Source organism: Bos indicus x Bos taurus, chromosome 2 (genome assembly GCF_003369695.1).
Source record: "Bos indicus x Bos taurus breed Angus x Brahman F1 hybrid chromosome 2, Bos_hybrid_MaternalHap_v2.0, whole genome shotgun sequence".
NCBI lineage: Eukaryota > Metazoa > Chordata > Mammalia > Artiodactyla > Bovidae > Bos > Bos indicus x Bos taurus.
The window spans coordinates 130,696,200-130,719,371 of NC_040077.1; the positions used below are offsets into that span (position 1 = coordinate 130,696,200).

The following is a 23,172-nucleotide window of genomic DNA, read 5'->3' on the forward strand; positions in this document are numbered from 1 at the left end:
GTCTTTTCTTCGGCTCTCTGTCTCAGTGAAAGCCCTGTGTAAGGAGTGTGTAGTAGAACGTTGCCGTGTGCTGCGTCTGAAGAACCAACTAAACGAAGATTATAAAACTGTAAATAATCTGCTTAAAGCAACAGTGAAGAGGTATGTTAACATGGTGTATATTGTTTCATAGGCTAAAAACCAAGTAGCTTATCATTTATGAATAATAGAGACTTGGGTTCTTCGGAAGAAAGAAGGTAATGAGTGATCAGGCATGCCAGATTAAATTTCGCAGTGATCGCTGCTGAGGCAAAGATAGAGCTGGTGGCAGCCCTCCTGGCTGTATTCCATCCATTATAAAAGGTGGAAGCAGAGGTGTGGGTCTGAGGCCTAAACAACCCAAGGCCCGGTGCTCGCCTTTGTCATGGAATCAGGAAATGCTAATGTTGGAAAACCATTCTAGCTGGCCTTAGGGTGTCCCCTTGAGAGAGGCTGAAGTAAGAATGTTAACAAACTGCACATCTGATTACCTGTAATTTAGTAGTGAGGAGTAAAAATGGCCAAAATAGGTTAAAAAAGTATAAATGCACAGAAGCAAATATTGAACTTTTGATTCAGTTTTGTTGTGATCTTTATAAGGAAAGGAGGGAGAAGGATATTAAGAACGTTGCCTGCATAATTTTGCATTCTCTCTTTATTCCACAGCAGTGATGGATTTTGGGTGGGGAAGTCCTCCTTACGCAGTTGGCGCCAGCTGGCTCTTGAACAGCTTGATGAGCAAGATGGCGATGCAGACCAAAGCAACGGGAAAATGAATGGCAACACCTTGAATAAAGGTACTGTTTATCAATAAAACCTGTTTGTAGGTGGCTGTGAATTATACCACAATTGTAAGCACTTGTTTGTGGTAAAATTGTTTTGGGGCTTCCCTGATGACAGTCAAGAATATGCCTGCAATACAGGAGACCTGGGTTTGATCCCTGGGTCAGAGAGATCCCCTGGAGAAGGGAATGGCTACCCACACCAGTATTCTTGCCTGGAGAATCGCATGGACAGAGGAGCCTGGCAGACTATGCAGTCCATGGGGTCGCAAAGAGTCAGACACGACTGAGCGACTAACACTTACACCTTCAAAATTGTTTTAATTCCTTCCATGTAATGCCTAAAGCGCTCAAAAATGTCTCAGAACAAGTAAAAGATTGTAAGCTATTTAAAGTGAGCAAGGGGCACTCCTCATAACCTGACCTGCTGTGGGCTCTGGGTCTCTCTAATTAGTCCCAAGAAAAATTATTTTAAATTTTGCTCCAGCTAAAGTTTTTAAGAAAAGTCTGTTGCAAATTGCCCAATGTATAGTTTATTAGCCATACTGGAAGACTGAGTGTGTTAAGTGATTGACCTTGAACTTCTGCATTTTTCATCCAGGAGAAAATGCAGGTTTTGAATAGCATTTTACTTATAAATTCTTTGGATATTTCTGAAGTTATGCTTGTAAATAGGAAAATACATTAATGTCAGTCAATGACTCAGTTTAATTTTATAATCAGTATTTTATAAGATATGAGGAGTTAAGGCATTAAAACCTTTTAACTTTAAAATAGAAATTGTTTGAACAGTTTATTAATTGAGAGATACAATTAGTGATCCATAAGAAATTATTTCATTTAACTTGTATCTCCAGATATTAGTATTTATCTACATATATTTTTATTTATTTTTACCTACATATATTTTTATTGTTTTAATATTCTTAATCTTTTACTGAATTATTCTGTATTTACTGCATTTGAATATTTGTGTCATTTTATTTGGTATGGGACTTCTCATGTCACTGCCTTTTCTTTTTAAGAATATAAAAACAGTAGAAAGGGAAAATAACTCAGTCTTACCCGACTCTTTGCGACCCCATGTAGTCCATGGAATTTTCCAGGCCAGAATACTAGAGTGGGTAGCCTTTCTCTTTTCCAGGAGATCTTCCCTACCCAGGGATCGAACCCGGGTCTCCCACATTGCAAGTGGATTCTTTACCAGCTGAGCCACAAGGGAAGCCCAGGAATTCTGGAGTGGGTAGCCTATCCCTTCTCCAGCAGATCTTCCCGACCCAGGAATCAACCCGGGGTCTCCCGTATTGCAGGCGGGTTATTTACCAATTGAGCTATCAGGGAAGCCCAAAGCCACTATTAATTTTAAACTGTGATTTTTTTTTTTAATATTTAAAAATTTGAAGAGTGTTTTTCTTTTGGTCAGTGTATTTTATTGTGCTGTATACTTCATGAAGTTAACATTAGTTTCAATTTTATTTTGTATTGTTTTTGAAAAGAGTTTTAAATATAGTTAATGTATTATAACAATTATATATCGTATATGACTTTTACATTGTATGTCACTGTGCTGTATACTTGAAACTTCCATAAAGTTGTACATCAACTACTTCATTAAAAACAAAGATCGAAAACATTACTTTTAATGTGTCATGTGACCCAGGGTATTAACTATCTTGTGTTCTTTCAAGCCTTTTTATATGTATCAGCGATCTTTCCTTTTTTTTTTTTTTTTTTCCTTTTTTTTCCACATTAAAGTATATTTGACTTGCTGTCTTGTGTTAGTTTCTTGGGTACAGCAGAGTGATTCAGTCACACACATGCAGCATTCTTCCTCATATTATTTTCCATGGCGGTTCATCCCAGGATGTTGAGTATAGTTCCCTGTACTGAACAGTAGGAACTAGTTGGTTATCCATTTCACATACATAAGCTTGGTCTGATAATCCCAAACGCCGCGCCCCGTGCCCCTCCCACCTTTCTTCCCTTGGGCAGCCGCCATGTGTTCTCTAGGCCCCTAATTCCCTTTCCGTTTCATGCATTGGTGTCCCCTTTGGGGCTCCAGCGAACCTTCATTTTAAGTAAAGTTTGATGCCATAATAGAAAATGCCTTGGTGTCCTAGATTGAAAACATCTTCATGTTGCTTTCAGAGTAATAAAATGCTTCTCATCTCCCCCTTCCTCCATTCAAAGATTTTAAAAGCTTGAAGCGAGGTAGAAGTAACAAAGTCTTTCTACCAGATATCCCTGTAAATAGTGGGTTTTCAGAATGATGCTTCCATTGGCACAGTTGTGGATCTTACTTTACAAAGACATTCAGTGTTTTAAAATCTAGCGACTAAATTTCATTGAATGCATATATTTATACATTGAATATATATGTGTACATATAAAATATACATTGCATGTGTATATATAAGTTGAACGTAATATACATTGAATATGTAGTATATATTGAATGTATATATGTAATATACATTGAATGTGTGTGTGTATATATATATAGAATGTATATATTTATTTAACTTATTTCAGCTTTTTACAATTAGTTTGTAAACACAGATGCAGTACCTGCTTCTCTGCCTAATTTCCACAGTGTGTGACCCAGATTGAGAAACAGACAGGAGAGTTACCTGGTCACGTGTTTTTGCCCATTTTTCCACTTGAACCTTTTTTTTTTTTTCCTACTTGACCTTTTTAATGACTAATTAATAAATTTTAATTTATTAATTTAATTTTAAGTAAATGTTCTTTATATATGTTAAGTGTATCAAAAGTGTGTTGTGTGCTTAACCTGGAAAATCCATGCACCACTATTCTGTAATCCGTTGGTCTTAGGACTTGTCTTACGTGATCCTGTTCCCTGGTACACACAGCTACAAATTGACAGTTGGGACAGTGTTGACAAGTGGGCAGAGCAGCCATTGTAAGAGAACTGGCAACAGGAAAATGAGTGTTTTAATTATGTGTATTTAGCATCAAAGGTTGAATCCTTATTTCGTTAGCCTTCTAAAGCTTTGTCTCGTTGCCCTAAAGAATCGATGGATGAAAGTAACATGACATGTATATGATTGTCCTGGTTTATGACACAGTATTCTACGTACGTAGATTAGAATTAATGGAAAGACAGATGAACTGTTTTTCAGTTTGAAAAAAAATGCATATTACATAACCCAAATCTTTAAAAAGTAAAACTGCCATTCAGAAATTGTTCTTTCCTTTTAAGGGAAAGATGAAACACTTCTTAGCTCAACTGTCAGAATCAGCCGGGTCTGATTTTAGAATGTTTTAAAGTTTTCTGTTTGAAGCTGTGTAGAGTAGTGTCTTCGCTCCTTTTAACTTTAAATGTAGCAGCTAGAGGAGTTACTCTGTGTATGTCTTTTGATTAGATGAATCAAAGGAAGAAAGAAAGGAGGACGAGGAGGAATTGAATTTCAATGAAGACATTCTGTGCCCACATGGTAAGCCAAAGTGTCAGACTTCCTCTGTTAGTGTTTAGCATATCATAAATATTTTGTTAACAATATTTCCTGCTCAGAGATTAGGCCCTGATGTGGAAGGCATGGCAGAGTTAGTGGCTTTCTGAACTGGCCGTGACCTGGTGGTTCTGTTCTTGCTCTCTCTTCAGCGGCTAGCTTCTGTGGCCTGCCTTCACGCCAGTGCCTCTCACACCTTTTCCTTTCTCCTCACAAGAAAAATTGTAAATAATACAAGATAGAATTTCCCTGTATTTTAGAGGGGAAAATTTGTCACTTGTCACATTGAAGGGCTTTCTGAGCTTGAAGGAGGATTTCAGTTATTTCCCATTTCTGTGTCTATGTCATTATCCAGATGTGAACACTTTGAAGGCAGCATTTTTATTTTCTCCTCATGACTGTTTCTGGTTTAGTGTCTTAGACATTGATTGGCTAGCTACTGCGTACTATATATACTCTTGGTTTCCCAGTCTTTATTAATCCTGTGCATTTGTTCATGTATGTATTTGGTTTTAGTGAGAGCCCACTTGTAATAGATGAGTTTGTTTGATTTTTCTTTGGAGAGGGACTCCTTGTATATACCGTATGGTTTCCCATTGTCAGCACTCTGAAAGCCAGAAAGGTATCTCCTTCTCCAAGCCTTCTACTGAATGGGTTCCCCACTGACTCTCCCTTCCTTCTTTCCTCTCCCCCTCCCTCCCTCCCCTGGGAAAAACTGGCCGCAGAGACACTCGGATGTCAGTGGTGAATCTCTTAACCCCTGTTGGCATTTCTGGTTATGTGCTAACATATTGAGAATACTCCGAATTCTTTTTTTTGATTGACGTATAGTTAATTTATTGTGTTGTTACTTTTATGTGTACAGCAAACTGGTTCTGCATATGTGAACATGCCCATATATATTCTTTTTCATTATGGGTTACTGTAAGACACTGAGTATAGTTCCCTGCGCTTACTGTTTATCCAGTTTATATGTAGTAGCATGTATTGCTGGTCTCAAACTCCTTATTTATCCTCCCTCTGCCCTCCCCTTTGGTAACCAGAAGTTTTATTGCCTGTGTCTGTGAGTCTGTTTGTTAAATAAGTTGGTTGTGTATTTTTTATATTCCACATGAGTGGTATCATAATACCTGTCCATCTGACTCCCTTAATACGACAACCTCTGGGCCCATCTGTGTTGCTACGATGGCCTTATTTCACTCTTCATGTTTGGCTGTGCTGGGTCTTCATTGCGGCGCTCAGGCTCCCATTGCAGTGGCTTGTGTCCTTGGGAGCACAGGCTGTGGGCGCACGGGCTTCCGTAGTTGTGGCTCTCAGGCTCTAGATCGCAGGCCCAGTAGTTTTGGCGAGTGGGCTTTGTTGCTCCAAGGCACATGGAATCTTCCTGGACCAGGGATCGAACCCGCGTCTCCCGCACTGGCGGTGGATTCTGATCCACTGCACCATCAGAGAAGGCCTGTTTCATCTTTTTTTTATGACTGGGACGAATCAATTCCTTATATTAGTTCTTCATTGCCTCATTAGGAACCCATACTTGATGCCTAACCCTTGCCCTCATTCACACCTTATTTTTTCTCTTTTGATTGCACTGCACAGCGTGCACAGTCTTAGTTCCCCGACCAAGGATCAAACCCTTGCCCCCTGCATTGAACTCGCAAAGTCTTAATCAGTGGACAGCCAGGGAAGTCCCTAAATCAGTGATTTTGTTAATGAAGAGTCCTTGGTGATGGTGATAGTAGTTGTCACATGAGTGCCACTTCATGCCTTTCTAGACACAAACTCACTGCCTCCCATGCAGGAGATGCAGGTGCGTTCCCTGGGTCTGAAAGATCCCCTGGAGGAAGAAATGGCAACCCACTCCAGTATTCTTGCCTGGGGAATTGCGTGGACAGAGGAGCCTGGCAGGTTACAGTGCATGAGGTGGCAAAGAGTCGGACACAGTTGATGCGTTACTAGAGCACAGTAGGAACACAAGTTTGAAGGCAGATGTGTAACCCTGAATGGCAGACAGATTAAGTAAGCCCTAGAGGAAGGTGATGCGAACAGCCAGGAGTAAATTAGCTTTTCTCCTGGTGCTTTCATATCAACTCTCTTTTTTTTTTAACCTTTTGCTGTAGAGTTGCACACAGCATAAGTGCTTCCATTTTGAGTGTTGAGGAATCTGTAGTTAAACACTAAGTTTCTGTGCTCGATGCTGCTTAGCAGGGTGAAATGGTGCCAGAACACCGATTGTCTTCCTCCCTCGCGCACTGACATTTGCTCTCAGCCCACCTCTCTCATCTTGTCATTTCAGTTTTACAGCTTTGACTAGGAAGCATGGCAGAGCTGCGTGTGATTTCAGGACCTGTGCCATGCCCCTCAGCTTGTCAGAAACGGTACATGAGCTTTTTTTTTTTGGATCTTCTAGCTTGTTCTGCAGCCCAGTGCCATTTGGTTGCTGCACCTTGTTATCTCGAGTTTAAAAAGCACCGTCTCAGTTCTTGCTTTTGTGGATAGCACCTCTCAGTGTACCATGTCCGTGGCAGCAGGTTTTTCAGCTGCAGGATGTGGCACCTTACTGAGAACCCACCCCTCAGTGGAGTTACATTTAGGCTTGTTTCTGAGCTGTGGTCATGGTCGTCGTAGCACTGAAGCAGTAAGATGATGGTTGGGCATTTGTTGAGTGTTGTGCCCAGGAGTTTTCTAAGTGTGTAGATATTCACTCACTGCTGGATTATTATTATACTGCTTCTGCTGATGAATAAGCAAACTGAGGCATAGAGAGGTGAGTCATTCGCTAAAGGTCACCACACTTGATGGTTAGTTTCTCCCTAGTTGTGTAATCAGAAATTCTTTTCCTTTACAATTTGAAGGACTTAATGGATCTTTCAATGTACTGTTTGTCCAAAGCCCTTCATAGACAGTTTTTGTCCCTTCCACCTCTGGCAGCTAATAAGATCTCTGTCCACAGCCCTGGGACACTTCCCCCTGTGCAGGTCCCAATGCGTGTAGCATGTGAGGTGCCCTGCGGACGCCTCACACATGTGCAGTGTGAGGGGCCCCAGGTTTCCTCATTTGGTGTCCCCATGGGGCTCTTTCACTGCAGAATTCTCAATTTCATTATCTCCTCTCAGGCTTCTCAGATTTCTCCATAAGCATCTTTCCTCCTTCTGCCTGGAAACTGCAGAGCCGACTGTCACCTCAGGGTTACAGAGAAGAGGGCTTGGAACCTCTGCCTTCTGTATGAAGCCTTCACTCAGCCGCATGCACCTCAGTGTGCTGCCTCACGTCTCCGCTTTGCGTCCCCAGAGGCCCCTGGTTTTGTGCCATCAGAGCAGCTTGTGTCTTTTGTGGGTAGAGGCGGGCAGGTATCTGTAGAACGTATAGAAGAGGGAGCCAGAATTTTAACCGTCTCTTAAACAGACTGTAATCTGTTCCCTTCCGAGTACCCCAATTTCCTGGGTTTGTGGGGGCAGTTCTGTAGTGTTGTAAATCTATTTGCTTCTTGACTTGCGTCGATTTAGAGTTCATTTTTCTTACATCTCATCCATCCACCTTCTAACCTCCTATAATATCTGTTGCTGTTGCCTCTGTTCTTTTTTATCCTTCATTATGATTTTATGTCTTTCAGTAAAGATCCCTGTTACTGTGGTTTTAATGTCATTTTAAAACATCATTTTTATCTAGAAATCCTTGTTTGAATTTTCATACTCTAAAGCTTGCGTATATTTATCACGGATTTTATGTGAACTAATCACGGATTACATTCTGTTGGGTGGTTTACTGCTGTCTCAGAGTTCAGCATTTACTGCGGATATTCCAAATCCATCAGGCTGTCTTATCCATTTCATTCTACGTTTATTTAACAGTTAACCTTCCTTCTTAACTTACGTTGTTTATTACACTTGTTTACTAAGGAGCTGAGCAGTTTTTTAATTAATCTTTTTTCTTTTTTAACAAATCCTTAGGATGTTCTGTGACCCAAAATATTAGGGTTTGAACTAGATTTTGTCAGGGAGGAGATTTATCCAGAATCTAAAGTCATTGTTAACTAGATTTCTATTTTTACCAGAAGAATCTTTGGGGATTACATTATCCTGATATGTTTGGTGAATTAAATCTCTCATGACTCGTTTGATCCTTGTATTCAGAGATGTTGCTTACAAAATGAATTTATTTTATTGGCTTTCTCTTAAGATTTAAGAGAGTGTTACATATTGCAGGATACAAGTCTGATTTCTAAAAATTCATGTCTTGAGTAAAAGTTCATTTTTAGGTTAAACAATATCCAGATATATTAAATCATGATATGTTAATATGAACCTAAATTTAGAAGCATAGCTAGGGGTAGAGCAAAGCACTTTATTAACCAATTTCTGACTGTAGTATATTAGAAGACTTTGCTGACTTTTTAAATAAACTTGAGTTATTTTTTTTAATTACCTGAGAAATGCACATGCAACATTATAGCCAGTCATAAAGTAAAAGCACCCTTACCCAAAAGAGAGGCAGTGTAGACTCCAGAGCCTGTGGAATCCTATTTAAAATATGTGTTTGTATTATCGTTTCCTTCATTCTCTCTCCCTTTCTGAACCAGATTTGTTTATACCACATATATGCAGAGGAAGGGTACTTTTAATAAAAAAGAAACCACTTTAAAAAGTGTAATTGCCTTGGAATTATTTTTAAATTAGTTATAGAAGTCTGCTTTAATCTTTTTTATAGCTGTATTATATTTCACCATAAAGGTATACTAAATTGAAATCTGATTATCCAGTTAGTGTTTAAAATAATAATAATAAATTCCATAAAAGAAAAAAATAATAAAACAAATTTAAAAATAATAATAAATTCCATAATTCTGTCTGAGGGTAAGCATTTTAAAGTAAGTTTTCATAACCTCAGAGGAAAAATTTGTTAACCTACTCTTCAGAAATAAAGTTAATTTTTACGTTGTGACCTATTTTCTCTAGTAGTAAATATATTAAAGCAGTGTAATCTTTTCTTAGGATTAATCAGAGCTCACTAAGAGGAAGTGATGCGTGGAAGTTAAGAAGATGAATTTTGAGGCATTAGAAACTATGGAGTTTAGATGAGACAGATCTGGTTTTTATATCCCAGCTTTGTTATTCACCAATTGTGGTGACCCTTAGTGTATTAATTTCTCTGATTCTTTATTATGGAAAATACATAAAGCAAAAGAATTAAGATAGTGCATTTAGAAAGCCCTTGGCTTTCTAACTCTTATTAAACTTGTAGGTATCTTGCCAGTGGCAGTAGAAACACAGTTTCCTTTGGAACCTTAAAGAATTTTTTTGGGTAATGAACCAAAAAGGTCCATGTATGCACTTCACTGTCTGCTGGGAACAGCTGAAGCAGCAGAACTAGACCCACAGAACGAATGAGGGATAGAGTGGGGAGAACGGCCCTGGAATGCTGGAAGCGTCCATGTGAGCAGTAGATCGAGGCAGGCTGATGAGGCTCAGGGTCACTGCCGTGTGGATGTTGCTGTGATCTGAGGAAGGGAAGGTGCTCTGCTTATTTCTCCTCTTCTCGGTTTCTAAAGATCCGCAGGATTCAGGTGTTTGCAGTAGTAACAGCGAAGCAACTGGGTATTGACTGGAGAGGGTCTTCCAGCTTAACAGTAGATGGCTTCACTATTTAACTGTCAGGGTCACACAACATTGAAAACAGCATTTTGGTTCAGGGTGAATTTAGTAAAGTAATAAGACAAAATGGGAGAAAATGCGTTTTGCAGGAAATTGTGCTGTTTGAATGCAGGTGGAGATGAAATGCTGTTGGACAGCCTCCACAGTGGCACCCCAGAACCTCTGGAAGCCCTTTTATTGCTTCCTTCACTGGCAGGAAGAAAGACCTAGATTAAGGACAAAGGAATGGCTAGCTCCTTTAGAATTAGATGAAACTAAAAATTTAGAGATTTTGAAATTGGAGAGAGAGAAAAAATTACAGCACTTTGGAACAGAAGGATAAGAAGCGCTACAAATTTGTATTAAGTAGATTTTTGCAGGGTATATATTAACTTTTTTTTCAAACTCCCCCCCGCCCCTTTTTTTTCTTTTTGACCTAGGCGAGTTATGCATATCAGAAAATGAAAGAAGGCTTGTTTCTAAAGAGGCTTGGAGCAAACTGCAGCAGTACTTTCCAAAGGCTCCCGAATTTCCAAGTTACAAAGAGTGCTGTTCGCAGTGCAAGGTGCATGCCGCCCGCGGTCCTGACAGCTGTGGAAGTCACGTGTCTCCTCCCTGGATTGATTTTCCAGGAGAACTGACATTGCACTTTGAGTGGAGGTGTGGGGAGGCGGCAGGTCCTGTGCTGTCAGCTGGAGATGGTTGATCGCTTCCTGCTTGGTTCTCTTTCAGATTTTAGAAAGAGAAGGGGAAGAAAATGAAGCCTTACATAAGATGATTGCAAATGAGCAGAAAACTTCTCTTCCAAATTTGTTCCAGGACAAAAACAGACCGTGTCTCAGTAACTGGCCAGAGGTATAATGATTCCCACAAAGGGGCAGAGTCCATCTCATCTGTGTAAGGCCCTTGCCAAGTTGCTGAGTGAACAGTGCTTTCAGAATAATGAGATCGTCTCCATTTCTCACATTTGCATAGTTTTCTAAGCTGGAGGATTCGACTCTTCCTCGTGGTTGCTTGGTAGAGGGTTCTATTTCCATTTTATTTACGAGACTTTAAGGGGCAAACCCACAGTTATATGGAGACATTTTCTGTATAGGATTTAGGTTAAGAATGCAGTGAATTAAGAGATACTTGTGTCTGATTTTTCTGTTCCAGGAAACAGATGTGCTCTACATTGTGTCCCAGTTCTTTGTAGAAGAGTGGCGAAAATTTGTCAGGTAGATACCAAAGGTTACCTATTTCCCTTTTTTTATTTTTGATTACAGTATTTTTAATTCATGAGTTATAATCATGGTACCTTACCTTTTACTATAATTGCCTATACTGAAAGCTTTCTTTCCTGAGAATTTAAATGAATAATCCTAAGAAGTACATTTAATTATTAATATCCTTGAAAAATGTCTGTAATTTTAAAATAATCATAAAAAATGCTCTCTTCAGTCATGCCATAGTGAAGTATATTGATCGTCCTTTGCTCATTTGAGTAGGAAACCTACCAGGTGCAGTCCTGTGTCATCGGTCGGAAACAGCGCTCTCCTGTGTCCCCACGGGGGCCTCATGTTTACATTTGCTTCCATGACCAAAGAAGATTCTAAACTGTGAGTTTCTTCTCTTCATGCGATGTTTGTTTCTGATGATTAATAGAATGTGTTTAGGAAATGTCTCGTCTGACATAGTCTATTTTAAGAACTAATCTTTTCTTGAATTGTGGGGTTATTTCCTCTGGTATAACCAGAGGTTGGCTTGTCTTTTTTTTTTTTTTAAAGACTGCTTCTTGTGCTCGCTTTGGCAGCACATAGACTAGAAAAAAAGACTGCTTTTCCATAAAAGTCGGGAGGCTGCCTGAGGCTACTTGCCCTTACTTCTCCCCTCTCCTTCCTGAGCCCTGCTTTCTCCTTAGAAATCGCTGGGACCCAGGACAGTGTCTCTAGGTCACGTCCTTACCCTCTGTAGCTAACTTCTTTGCTCAACTTTGGCTTTTGAGGTTTAGCCCTGTTGATTCGTGTGACTCCAGTATATTTACTTTCATTGCTTTTTTTCATACAAAAGAAAGTTAGAGCATTCTTTTATTTGAAAAACTACCATTGCTGTTGGTGTAGCTCTTCCTTCTCAATTTCTTTGTATTGAACAGTGGTGTGGATAGTTTTGGTTTACAGATGGATTCTGTCCTTGTGTCTTAACGCATGTTGTGTTTTCTTGCACAGTATAGCTCTCATATGGCCCAGTGAGTGGCAGATGATACAAAAGCTCTTTGTTGTGGATCATGTAATTAAAATCACGAGAACTGAAGGAGGAGATGCACACCCTTCAGAAACACAGTATATTTCTGAGCCTAGTAAGTATTCATATCACTCTTGGTTTATGTAGTTAAAAGTCACAATTTTAACGGGGAGGCAAAGAGTATGCCAGTATTGTATTCTTTACTTACAGATCTCGTGGTGGTCCATTCTATATTCCTTAGATGGAAAGTATCATATAATGACCATACAAATATTTTTGACAGTAAAAATGTACTTATTTGCATATAATAAAATATAGCCATTAAAAAATAAGAGTAGTAGTTTGCTAAATACTCTCTGGTAACTTTGAAATGTTCCTTTAGATCTTTCATTCTTTTGGTAGTAATTCCTCAGCTACTGGTATTTTCTGGTTTTACCTTTTTTTAAAAAAAACTTTTTTTCTTCTTAGAACTCTGTCCAGAATGTCGAGAAGGCTTATTGTGTCAACAGCAGAGGGACCTGCGTGAATACACTCAAGCTACCATCTATGTCCATAAAGTTGTGGATAATAAGAAGGTACCAGTCCCTCTTGTGGCCATAACTAGTAATAATCAAGCTTGCTTTTTGACTTGTTTGATTTTCACTGAATATTGCCTGGAGTTCCTTTGAAGGGTGGAGCCATTGAACTGGAATGGAAAAGGAATCGTTACATAAATTTATGTGGATCTGTTGTTCGATCACTAAGTCATGTTCAACTCTTTGTGGCCCCATGGACTGCAGCACGCCAGGCTTCCCTGTCCTTCACTATCTCCTAGAGTTTGCTCAAACCCATATCCATTGATTAGGTGATGCCATCCAACCATCTCATCCTGTCGTCCCTTTCTCCTCCTGCCCTTAATCTTTCCCTGCATCAGGGTCTTTTCCAATGAGTCGGCTCTTAGCATCAGGTGGGCAAAGTATTGGAGCTTTAGCATCAGTCCTTCCAGTGAATATTCAGGATTGATTTCCTTTAGGGTTGACAGGTTTGATCTCTTTGCAGTCCAAGGGACTCTCAAGAGTCTTCTTCAGCACCACAATTCAAAAACATCAGTTCTTCTTTATGATCCAACTCTCAAATCTATACATGACTACTGGAAAAAACCATAGCTTTGACTATATGGATCTTTGTTGGCAAAGTGATGTCTCTGCTTTTTAATACAGTGTCTAGGTTTGCCATAGCTTTTCTTCCAAGGACCCAGTGTCTTTTAATTTCATGGCTGCAGTCACCATCTGCAGTGATTCTGGAGCCCAAGAAAATAAAATCTGTTACTGTTTCCACATTTTCCCCATCTGTTTGCCATGAAGTGATGGGACCAGATGCCATGATCTTTGTTTTCTGAATGTTGAGTTTTAAGCCAGTTTTTTCACTCTCCTCTTTCATTCTCATCAAGAGGTTCTGTAGTTCCTCTTTGCTTTCTGCCTTTAGAGTGGTATCATCTGCGTATCTGAGGTTGTGGTTGTTTCTCTCGGCAGTCTTGATTCCAGCTTGTGATTCATCCAGCCCAGCATTTCCATGATGTACTCTGCATATAAGTTAAATAAGCAGGGTGACAGTACACAGCTTTGACGTACTCCTTTCTCAATTCTGAACCATTCTGTTGTTCCATATCCTGTTCTAACTGTTGCTTCTTTTCCTGCATACAAGTTTGTCAAGAGGTGGGTAAGTGATCTGGTATTCCCATCTCCTGAAGAATTGTCCACAGTTTGTTGTGATCCACAAGGTCAAAGGTGTAGTCAGTAAAACAGTGTGGTGTAGTCAGTAAAACAGAAGTGGATGTTTTTCTGGAAGTCTCACTTTTTATTTGATCCAGCGGATGTTGGCAATTTGATCTATGGTTCCTCTGCCTTTTCTAAATCCAGCTTGTACATCTGAAAGTTCTCGGTTCATATACTTTGAAGCCTAGCTTGAAGAATTTTGAACATTACCTTGCTAGTGTGTGAAATGAGTTCAGTGTACAGTAATTTGGACATTCTTTGTCATTACTTTTCATTGGAAATGAAATAAAAACTGACTTTTTCCAGTCCTGTGGCCACTGCTGAAGTGAAATGAAGTAAAGTTGCTCAATTGTGTTGGACTCTTTGCAGTCCTGTGGACTGTAGCCTACCAAGTTCCTTTATCCATGGGATTTTCCAGGCAAGAATGCTGGAGCGGGTTGGCATTTCCTTCTCCAGAGGATCTTCCTGACCCAGGGATCGAATGCAGGTCTCCCTCATTGTAGGCAGATGCTTTACTGTCTAAGCCACCAGGGAAGTTTACTGGCATATTGTGTGCAGCACTTTAACAGCAGCATCTTTTAGGATTTTAAATAGCTCAGCTGGAGTTCCATCACCTTCTCTAGCTTTGTTCATAGTAATGCTTCCTAAGGTCCACTTGACTTCACACTCCAGGGTATCTGGCTCTAAGTGAGTGACCACACCATCATGGTTATCCAGAACATTAAAAATTTTTTAAAGTTCTTTTGTGTATTCTTGCCATCTCTTCTTAATCTCTTCTGCTTCTGTTAAGTCCTTGGCCTTTTATGTCCCTTATTGTGCCCATCTTTGCTTGAAATCTTCCCTTGGTATCTCTAGTCTTTCCCATTCTATTGTTTTCTTCTATTTGTTTGCAGTGTTCACTTAAGAAGACTTTTCTTATGTAGGTCTGAAGTGAAGTGAAAGTCACTCAGTCGTGTCCAGCTCTTTGTGACCCCATGGGCCCAGTCCATGGAATTCTCCAGGCCAGAATACTGGAGTGGGTAGCCAGCCATTCCCTTCTCCAGGGGATTTTCCCGACCCAGGGATCGAACCCAGGTCTCCCGCATTGTGGGTGGATTCTTTACCAGCTGAGCCACAAGGGAAGCCTTATGTGGGTCTAGTCAGTTGTTGATTTCGATGTACAATATTGATTGAATGCCAGCTGTGTGCTAGGAACTGTCTTGGGATACAGCTGGTGCAGAAGACCACTGTACCTACCTTCGAGAGTATTTGTACCTAGTGAGGTAGATCAAGAATAAGCTGTGTAAGATGATTTCATATAAGAACAAGCATGTTGAAGGAAGTCTTGCAGAGGAGAGCATTTGACTGACAGAGGCGGAGGTGCCCTGTTAAATAGGGAGGGGGTGGGCTAGGTGCCTTGGAGGAGGAGTTGTTTTACCTGAGCACTAGCTGTCAGAGACCCTGCCTGTGACGTGGAGGCCAGGTGGGAGCGTAAGCCTGGCGCCCTCGAAGTAGAGTCAGCGTTGTCTAGAGCAGCACTGCCCAGTGGATGCTTCTGCGGTGGTGGAGGTGTTTTTATCTGCATCGTAGCCACCAGCCACCCTTGACTGTGGAGCATCTGAAATGCGACTGGGCTGACTTGAGGAACCAGGTTTTTATGTAGTTTTAACTTCAGCAGACCTGTGTCACCTCTCACTCCCATAGTGGGCGGCACTGATCTAAAGAGAAGTTTCTCCCAAGGAGGAGTCAAATTTTAATTGAATTTTGTACATCATACCAGGGATTTGGGATCTTTGTTCGAAGCCTAGATGTAAGCCACTGAAGCTTCAAGGGAGGTCATGGTGTGATCTCACTTATGCTTTCAAAAAGTCACCCTGGCCATTGTATTTGGAGTTGATATGGACAGAACAGAAATAAGAAAGACCACTGTAGAGCGTCTTGCTTTGGTTGACCTAAAGGGTAGGTGAAACATAGATTTGGGTATATTTTGGGAGCACGGTGTTACTGTGGACTGTTTTCGGAGCATTTTCACTATATTAAGTATGGCTCTTAGGTAGATCCTGACCCAGTTCTCTGGACACCTCATTAATTTGATTCCAAGGTTTTTGAAGTTGAAGACCACATAGATGCATTATATTTGGTGATATTTGCCAAACTTGACATGAATTTTAGAAGGTTACCTTACAGATTACTCTCTGATGATCTAGGGTTCTGCCTCAGAAGTTGAATTAAGGAGGCCTTATGACCTTGTTTGCTGGGAAAGTGGATGAGTAAAAATGTCTGTTTTTTCCCTAGTATTCTCTTGTATCTTTTGTACCTCTTAGTCCATGTATATATTGATATCTAGTGTGAAATATCCAATTTAGGAAAAGATGTCTTATTATTTTTTAAGTTCGGTAGTGGTATTTCATCCGTTCTCTTTATCCTGTGTTAGGATAAAACTAACGTGTTCACAGAGCACAGAAAACAAGATTGCCGTCGTGTCTTGATCCTCTGTCTGATCTGTTACCCCACCATTGATGAAGTTGTGCCATCAAAGCTCCACCGTCTCCATAGCTCGCCTCCCTAGGGTCTGACCTACTTCTCTCTTTTCCTGGCGCATTCAGGTGATGAAGGATTCAGCTCCAGAGCTAAATGTGAGTAGTTCTGAAACAGAGGAGGATAAGGAAGAAGCTAAACTGGATGGAGAAAAAGATCCAGACTTTAATCAAGTATGTGTTGAAGCTGCTTTTCGTTGTCACCCCTCCCACTGCTCTGAAAGCGGTCGCTCCGAGCCCTTGGGCGCCTCGCTGTGGCCTGTGTGCGGTGCTGGTCCTCAGGACCCTTTCCCTTCTTTTCCTCGCTGGCTAGAATGCTGTAGCCGTCCTGATTTCTCATGAGAAGTCATGGACTACGATACGCCAGAATTAATTGCTATTAAAGAAGAAGGGCTAAAATATACTGTAATGATTAAATTTTCACCTGGAAAAAAGACTTTAACCATAATCCTGGTTTGCTGCTTAGTCATGGAATATTTATGTATGAAAAAATTACTAAACTCAACTTCTCTCATTACAAACAAAACACATAATAATAGCCTTTATAACAGTGAAGTTTATAGAAGAGACTTTCAGGTCTCTCAAGGTGTTAGTCAGGTGACTAGAGGCAACCTGAGTCTTTGATTTTTCATTGTGATGACCTTAAATTCTTCTATTAAAATAACCTATTTTGTGGGGTTTTTTTATGGTATTTCTACCCCTCTTGTTTGGGAGTATGGTTTAATAATCAGTTTGGAATCTGTTCTTTCAGTGAACTTTGTAAATCAGTTTGTAAAGTTTTATATATACAATACTCTCCCTCTCCCTCTCCCTCTCCCTCTCCCTCTCCCTCTCCCTCTCCCTCTCCCTCTCCCTCTCCCTCTCCCTCTCTCTCTCTCTCTCTCTATATATATATATATAAAATATATTGTTCTTATTTATGTCATTTCAAGCTTTCCTTTTCAGCCCAAGGGTTACTTAGAAGACTTCTAAAAATATTTTCAAGTGATTAGATTTTTGAGAAACTAACTTTTTTGAATAGCTAGTTTTATCCATTGTTGTCATAACCACAGCCGTTTTTAAATTGCTTTCTATACCTCAATTGCACATGGCAACAGATCTCCCCTTTACAAATATGATAGAGAATGTTTGTTGGAGAACATTGTTTTTTATGCCATAGTTATCTTTATACTTTGAATTTTCTTCTGTCTTTCCTCTCATTCTTTGGATGTTGTAATACTCTTGACTGATATTTTAAATATTTCATCTTGCAAAAGAAAGTGTAACCTTCCTTTTGAAAAGAGTAGGTGGTCCGAGAAGAATGTCAAGTGTTTTCGGAATTTCAGACTCCTCAAACCTTTTCTTTGTAATACGTTGCAGTATCTCAATACAAAGCTTCTGTAATTGCTGTTTTAAACCCTGTAATATAAAATGGTGCATTTGTGTTTGTCCTTAATGGACATAAACAAATCCCCTTTCCTCTTTTCTCTAAGCTAGATCAACCCAGTTCCTTTGACTTTGACCTTATCTACCATTTAGGTTAATAATGCACCCAGTATTGGATGTTACTTAGGTAATTGAAAGCCTTCTAAAACCAGTGGACTGGTTTTTGTCAGATAAGTTGGATTTAAATTCTATGGATGTTTTAAAAATATAATTCTGGGAAAGGCTTTTAGACTCATTTAAAAACATATCTTGCCTAATGCTCAGGGCTCTGTTATTTGGTTGTGTTTTATATTTCCAAAGTAAAATTGTAGGTTGTTACAGATATTTTCCCTTATATTTCTAACTGAAATTTAGGTCCTATTTCACAATTGAAAAATACTTGAGTTTGTTTTTTTTTTTTTTTTAATAGTTGAGCTTGAGAAAAATGTTACCAGCTCCCACATTTTTTTGGTTTTTTTTGAATTGTTGAGACTGAGAAAGCTGTGGCAACTCCCACCTTCAGTGTTTGTTCTGTTGGAACTGCCTGTGTGCCCCTTTAGGTTCACGGTGAGAGCTGACTCGAGCCTCGTGCAGCACCAGCCAGTGGTCTGGCGGCCTCAGCAAATGCTGCTCCGTTCACTTCCTGACCCTCTCTCTGCTTTGTAAATCTCTGGCGCTCCATTGATAATGACTGTGTGGCATCTGTGTCCATAATGACCCCGAAACCGCTCTGATTATGCACAGCTGACACTCGGTGACAACTGTGGAAACCAGAGCCGGAGCCTGGGGGTTTGCCTCATCCAGATTTAATTAAACCCGGGGGAAAGAGTATTTTAAAAATCTTGTTTCATTCCTTCTGTGGCTTGGTTAGCAGAAGAATCTTGTCTTGTCTGGTTGTTAACCTATTCATGAGGCATTATTAGAGTATTTTAGAGAAATATTTGGTTTTCATCTATTATTTTTTTCTTAAAACTAGTACAATATACATTACATATGCCTGTACTTTTTGCTGAACCATCTTTCAATTGTGTGCATCATGGCATTGCACCTCTAAGTTCTTAAACCAGTTCTTGTCAAAAAAGGCAATATCCTGTTTACCTGTAATCAGATTTCTTCAGCTATCCCCAGTGTGCCTTAAACAATTTTTTCTCCTCAAACCAGCATGCAGCCAAGACACACATTGTTTTGTTTCACTTTAGACTTTTTTCCAGAACAGTTACCTGGCCTCTGCCGCCTTTTCTTTTCCTTTTTGACATTGACTAGAGACCAATTCCTTTTCTTGAATTGAGTAGATTGTCTCACATTCTAGATTCAGCCGATTGCCTCCTTATGTTACTCGTTTTAACTTACTTCTGTCCCCTGTATTTTCTGTGATTTGCAAGCTGGATCTAAATATTTGATTAGTTTCAAGTCAAACATTTTTGCAATTTCAAAGGCAAACCTTTGTAAGTTTTTTAAAGTTCTCAGCAGTTTATAGTTAGCGTCTGTGTCATTCACTAAAAGAAGGAAATGTTTAATACACAGATTAGGATTCAGTGTATCATAACTGTTTTTCCGACTTAAGGTCAAACCTTCCCTTCTGCTTATTTTTTCTTTTTCTGGCCCGCTCCCCCCACCCCACTGCTTTTAAATGTCCTTTTTATAATACATACATTTTTAAATCCTGGAGCTTGTGTGCAGTTCAAGGACTTTAATTTTTTCAGTTTTGGTCTGAGCCTTCTAAGAACCTTCAGTGAGTTCCTACTCACTGTTGAAACTGAATTTCAAATGGTTAACATTCTGATAAACTGCTTTTCCTTGTGTTGTGAAGTTTGAGCGGGGTCATGGTGTGGGTAATTTCATTGCTTTTTTCTGGATCTTTATAGAGCAATGGAGGAACAAAGCGGCAAAAGATCTCCCATCAAAATTATATAGCCTATCAGAAGCAAGTTATTCGGCGGAGTATGCGACACAGAAAAGTTCGTGGTGAAAAAGCTCTTCTCGTTTCTGCTAATCAAACATTGAAAGAATTGAAAATCCAGGTGAGGAAAGTATAACATCTGTTTAATCATGCTCTGAACTTACAGGACCTTCACGAGTTTCTGCTTTGCACCTAAGTATTGAGCTGTTGGGAGAGGGCATTTTTGAGTTTAGAATAATACTTGTTGGGTCCCCAAATTCAAATAACTCTTCCTTTGGAAAGAGCTTCATAGTTTTCCAAAATTAGCCAAGCATCTGTGAAAAGGGAAAGTGGGGGATTCTGAAACCTTGAGCCAGTTCTGAGTAGCTTTCCAGTAATGAGGAGGAATATTGACAGCCATTTAATGGTTCATTTTAGGTCATCCCCAGTCTCTCCCACTGCACCCCTCTTCGCCCCTTGCTTTTGCACATCTACACAGTGGAAGAGAGATGAGAGTGCCTCCTGGCATTGTTTCCTGGTAGGAACGCGAAAGTACTGTAAACGAGGAGCCAATGGTACATCCCAAAACCCAGGAGAGAGAGGCTAATATATTCAAGATGTCCATGAAAGAAAACCTGGCCCCTTATCTGTTCTAGTCACTGATGCAGACCCCAGAGTTGACCCAGTTTCCCTCGTTGCTACTTTGATGTGGCGTAGTTTACTGGTTATGCATTTTGCCTCGTGCTGATATTTATCATTGTAATTGAGCAAAAGTATAGGCTTCCTTTGAGGGTGTTCTTTTCCAGATTGTCCCGGGAACATTACTTCCCTTGGTTGAACCCATGGCTCTGAAAATAAATGTGTTGGCGTAATATCTTTATTCTCTTACTGTAGCTTTTACATCTGAGAAAGCTTGTTTCTATCACCGGCTTTCTGCTTGCCAGTGGTAAACCTCGAAACATTCAAAACCTTTAAATTACAGAAACAGCCCCTGTGGATCAAGACATTGTCAGAGCCCGTGCTGCTTTTATTGTGGACTCGCCCTTTTAAAAGAGTAAATCAAAAGTCAGCAGAAAGAGCCTCCATCCTGGAGCATGTCACCTGCAGACAGTTGTTAGAAGGCAGCAGCTAGCCCCCCGGATGTGCGCGTCCCAGAGGGCTCCTGTACCAGGACCTTCCTCTCCCCTCCCTTCCTTACGTGGAGGACCACTGTGATCCAGTCAGTCAAGAGAAGGGGCAGTGAAGCGTGATCCCCCCCTTGGTGCTCCGAGGCGGTGCTTTCACAGCCTCCCAGTAGATGGGGCCTTCTTGCCGCCCTGCCTGAGCGCCGTTCTGGCTGTGGTGGGCGTGCATGTGACCCTCAGCTGGTGGTGGTGGGTGAGTTTTCAAGCACGTAGTGCGTGTTTATATGTTTCATGGCGTCTCTTCTGTAGGGTCGACCACATTTCCAGGTTAATAGGGTGGCGACCATACCCATTTATAGTTGCTTAATTCATCTACCTATGAGGCCATAATGTAAATGAAGTACAAATCCATCCCTTTTCTCAAAACATGTTCAGTATTTAATTCTCTTATTCCATTTTCCCAAAGATGGATTTTGAGCGAGTGGTATTGCCTGCCTTAGGAAGGAGGAAATATTCCTAATTTGCTTATTGCATTTCCTCATTTCAGCCAATAAATACACCTGCACACACGCACGTTGTGGCGAGCAGCATGCAGCTGTGGGAACAGAGCTTTCGTTGTTCCTGTTAGGCTTCCCAGAGCCACTGTGCTGCACTCGCTCATCACACAGACCTGTAGAATGGCAGTTCTCCTGAAGCATTCTCCCTGCACCTAGTGGTTCATGAATTGCCATATTGTAGGCCATAGACTTCCATGCCCTCGGCCTGTTCTCTCACTCTGAAGTAGCATTTTCTCCTCACTAGGAAGCACTGTTCGTCTTTGGCAACATCACTTCTGCAAAACCTGTCTTGGCCTTCAGTTATACAGCGTACTCCTCCCTTCTGTGCGCTCTGCCAGCTCTGTGTGGCTTTCTGCCACCATCTCCACCGCTTGGTTTTTTTTCCTCTGGACCTCTCTCTAGTGGGTTTACTACTCACCTTTATAGTTCCAATACCTAGCACAATATTCAACACATGGTGTAATAAATCTTCATTCTGTTCAGTTCAGTTGCTCAGTCATGTCCGACTCTTTGAGACCCCATGGACTGCAGCACGCCAGGCCTCCCTGTCCATCACCAACTCCCGGAGTTTACTCAAACTCAGGTCCATCGAGTTGGTGATGCCATCCAGCCATCTCATCCTCTGTCAGCCCCTTCTCCTCCTGCCTTCAGTCTTTCCCAGCATCGGGGTCTTTTCATTAGTTGTTGAATAACTTGAAATGTCCTTGTCTGTGGGCTGAAAATACAGAGTATGAGCCTCCGCCCCTGAGTGACGGTGCTGGTGTCTAGCGGTATTTGCTGTTGTCCGTTCTCTACCCCTGAGTGACGGTGCTCGTGGCTAGCGGTATTTGCTGTCCGTCCGTCCTCTGCGATGGTGCGGGGACCCTGTGTGTCCCGTTTAGGCCCTGTGGACCAGCACTCGTGCAGTTGGCAGCTGTGGCATTGCCTTCGTTAAAGCTGATGCCAGAACGCCTTCTCCGTCGCTGTGCTTGCTTCTTCCTGGGTCCTGTTTATGAACGCGGAGCTGTCGCCTCTGCCTGAGGTCCATGTGCTGGGCTGGCTTTGGTAGAACTGTCCTTTCTCACCAGAAATAGGCTCAGTTGTTCCATAGAAGGATCGGTGATGATCGCTGTTTAATCAGCCTCTGCTCGCCACTCAGGGCCTGAGGTCCTTTGGAGAAGTCCAGTTATGAATCTGGCTTAACAGGGAGGAGGCCATTTTTGTTAGCCCTCTTCTTATTTACTTGTGCGCTGTTATTAAAATCACTTTTGTGGTCAGGGTCTTCCCAGCTTATAAAGCTCTTGGGCCCAATTCTATGCAGATGTGGTTCAGGGCTGCCTGTTTAGTTTTTCTGGATTTTTTCAAAGAGCAGAATCAAGTGCATAAAAGAGTAGAATGATTTCCCCATAGCATCGTGGATATTGGTATAACAAAAGATATGTGTAGTAGAGCGCATTCTGTTGACTATGTAACTCAGGTGTGCAGCATAATAAAGTAAATATTCTGGAACACACCCAAGTGAAGAATTAGAACGTATTGCTGAAGGTATCTGCGTGTGCCTCCCTAAGCCCAACTCCTTATTTCTCTTTGGTATTTACCACCTGGATGTGACTAAAAAAAAAATTTTTTTTTTTTTTATTCTTCTGAATTTGAAAATAGTGTTTAATATGCACAATAGTCTTTCTGAATGTATTTAACACTTGGCTAAAACTGGGGTGGAGTACATGGTCCCTACCCTTAAGAAATTCATATTTGGCTCCTAGAGGCAAGACTCAATCTAAGAATATATGGCAGTCCTAACGGCTAAAGTTTGTATTCCAGGCTGCTCACAGAAGGGCA

At 40.8% G+C, this 23,172-nt stretch overlaps 1 protein-coding gene across 6 annotated transcripts in view; it reads left to right on the forward strand.

Moving 5' to 3' along the window:
• The window catches only part of USP48 (ubiquitin specific peptidase 48), a 72,952-nt gene that overhangs the window by 44,037 nt on the left and 5,743 nt on the right, over positions 1-23,172 (forward strand). For 3 of the 6 annotated variants that reach the window (XM_027521190.1, XM_027521192.1, XM_027521214.1), the window contains 11 exons: positions 27-141; positions 685-815; positions 4,187-4,258; positions 10,341-10,465; positions 10,633-10,755; positions 11,056-11,117; positions 11,388-11,498; positions 12,105-12,235; positions 12,589-12,695; positions 16,460-16,564; positions 19,660-19,815. In XM_027521190.1, coding sequence (XP_027376991.1) covers positions 27-141; positions 685-815; positions 4,187-4,258; positions 10,341-10,465; positions 10,633-10,755; positions 11,056-11,117; positions 11,388-11,498; positions 12,105-12,235; positions 12,589-12,695; positions 16,460-16,564; positions 19,660-19,815 — 1,238 coding nt within the window. The remainder of the gene's footprint in view (positions 1-26; positions 142-684; positions 816-4,186; positions 4,259-10,340; positions 10,466-10,632; positions 10,756-11,055; positions 11,118-11,387; positions 11,499-12,104; positions 12,236-12,588; positions 12,696-16,459; positions 16,565-19,659; positions 19,816-23,172) is intronic. The other 3 variants (XM_027521202.1, XM_027521195.1, XM_027521206.1) reach the window with 2 other exon arrangements.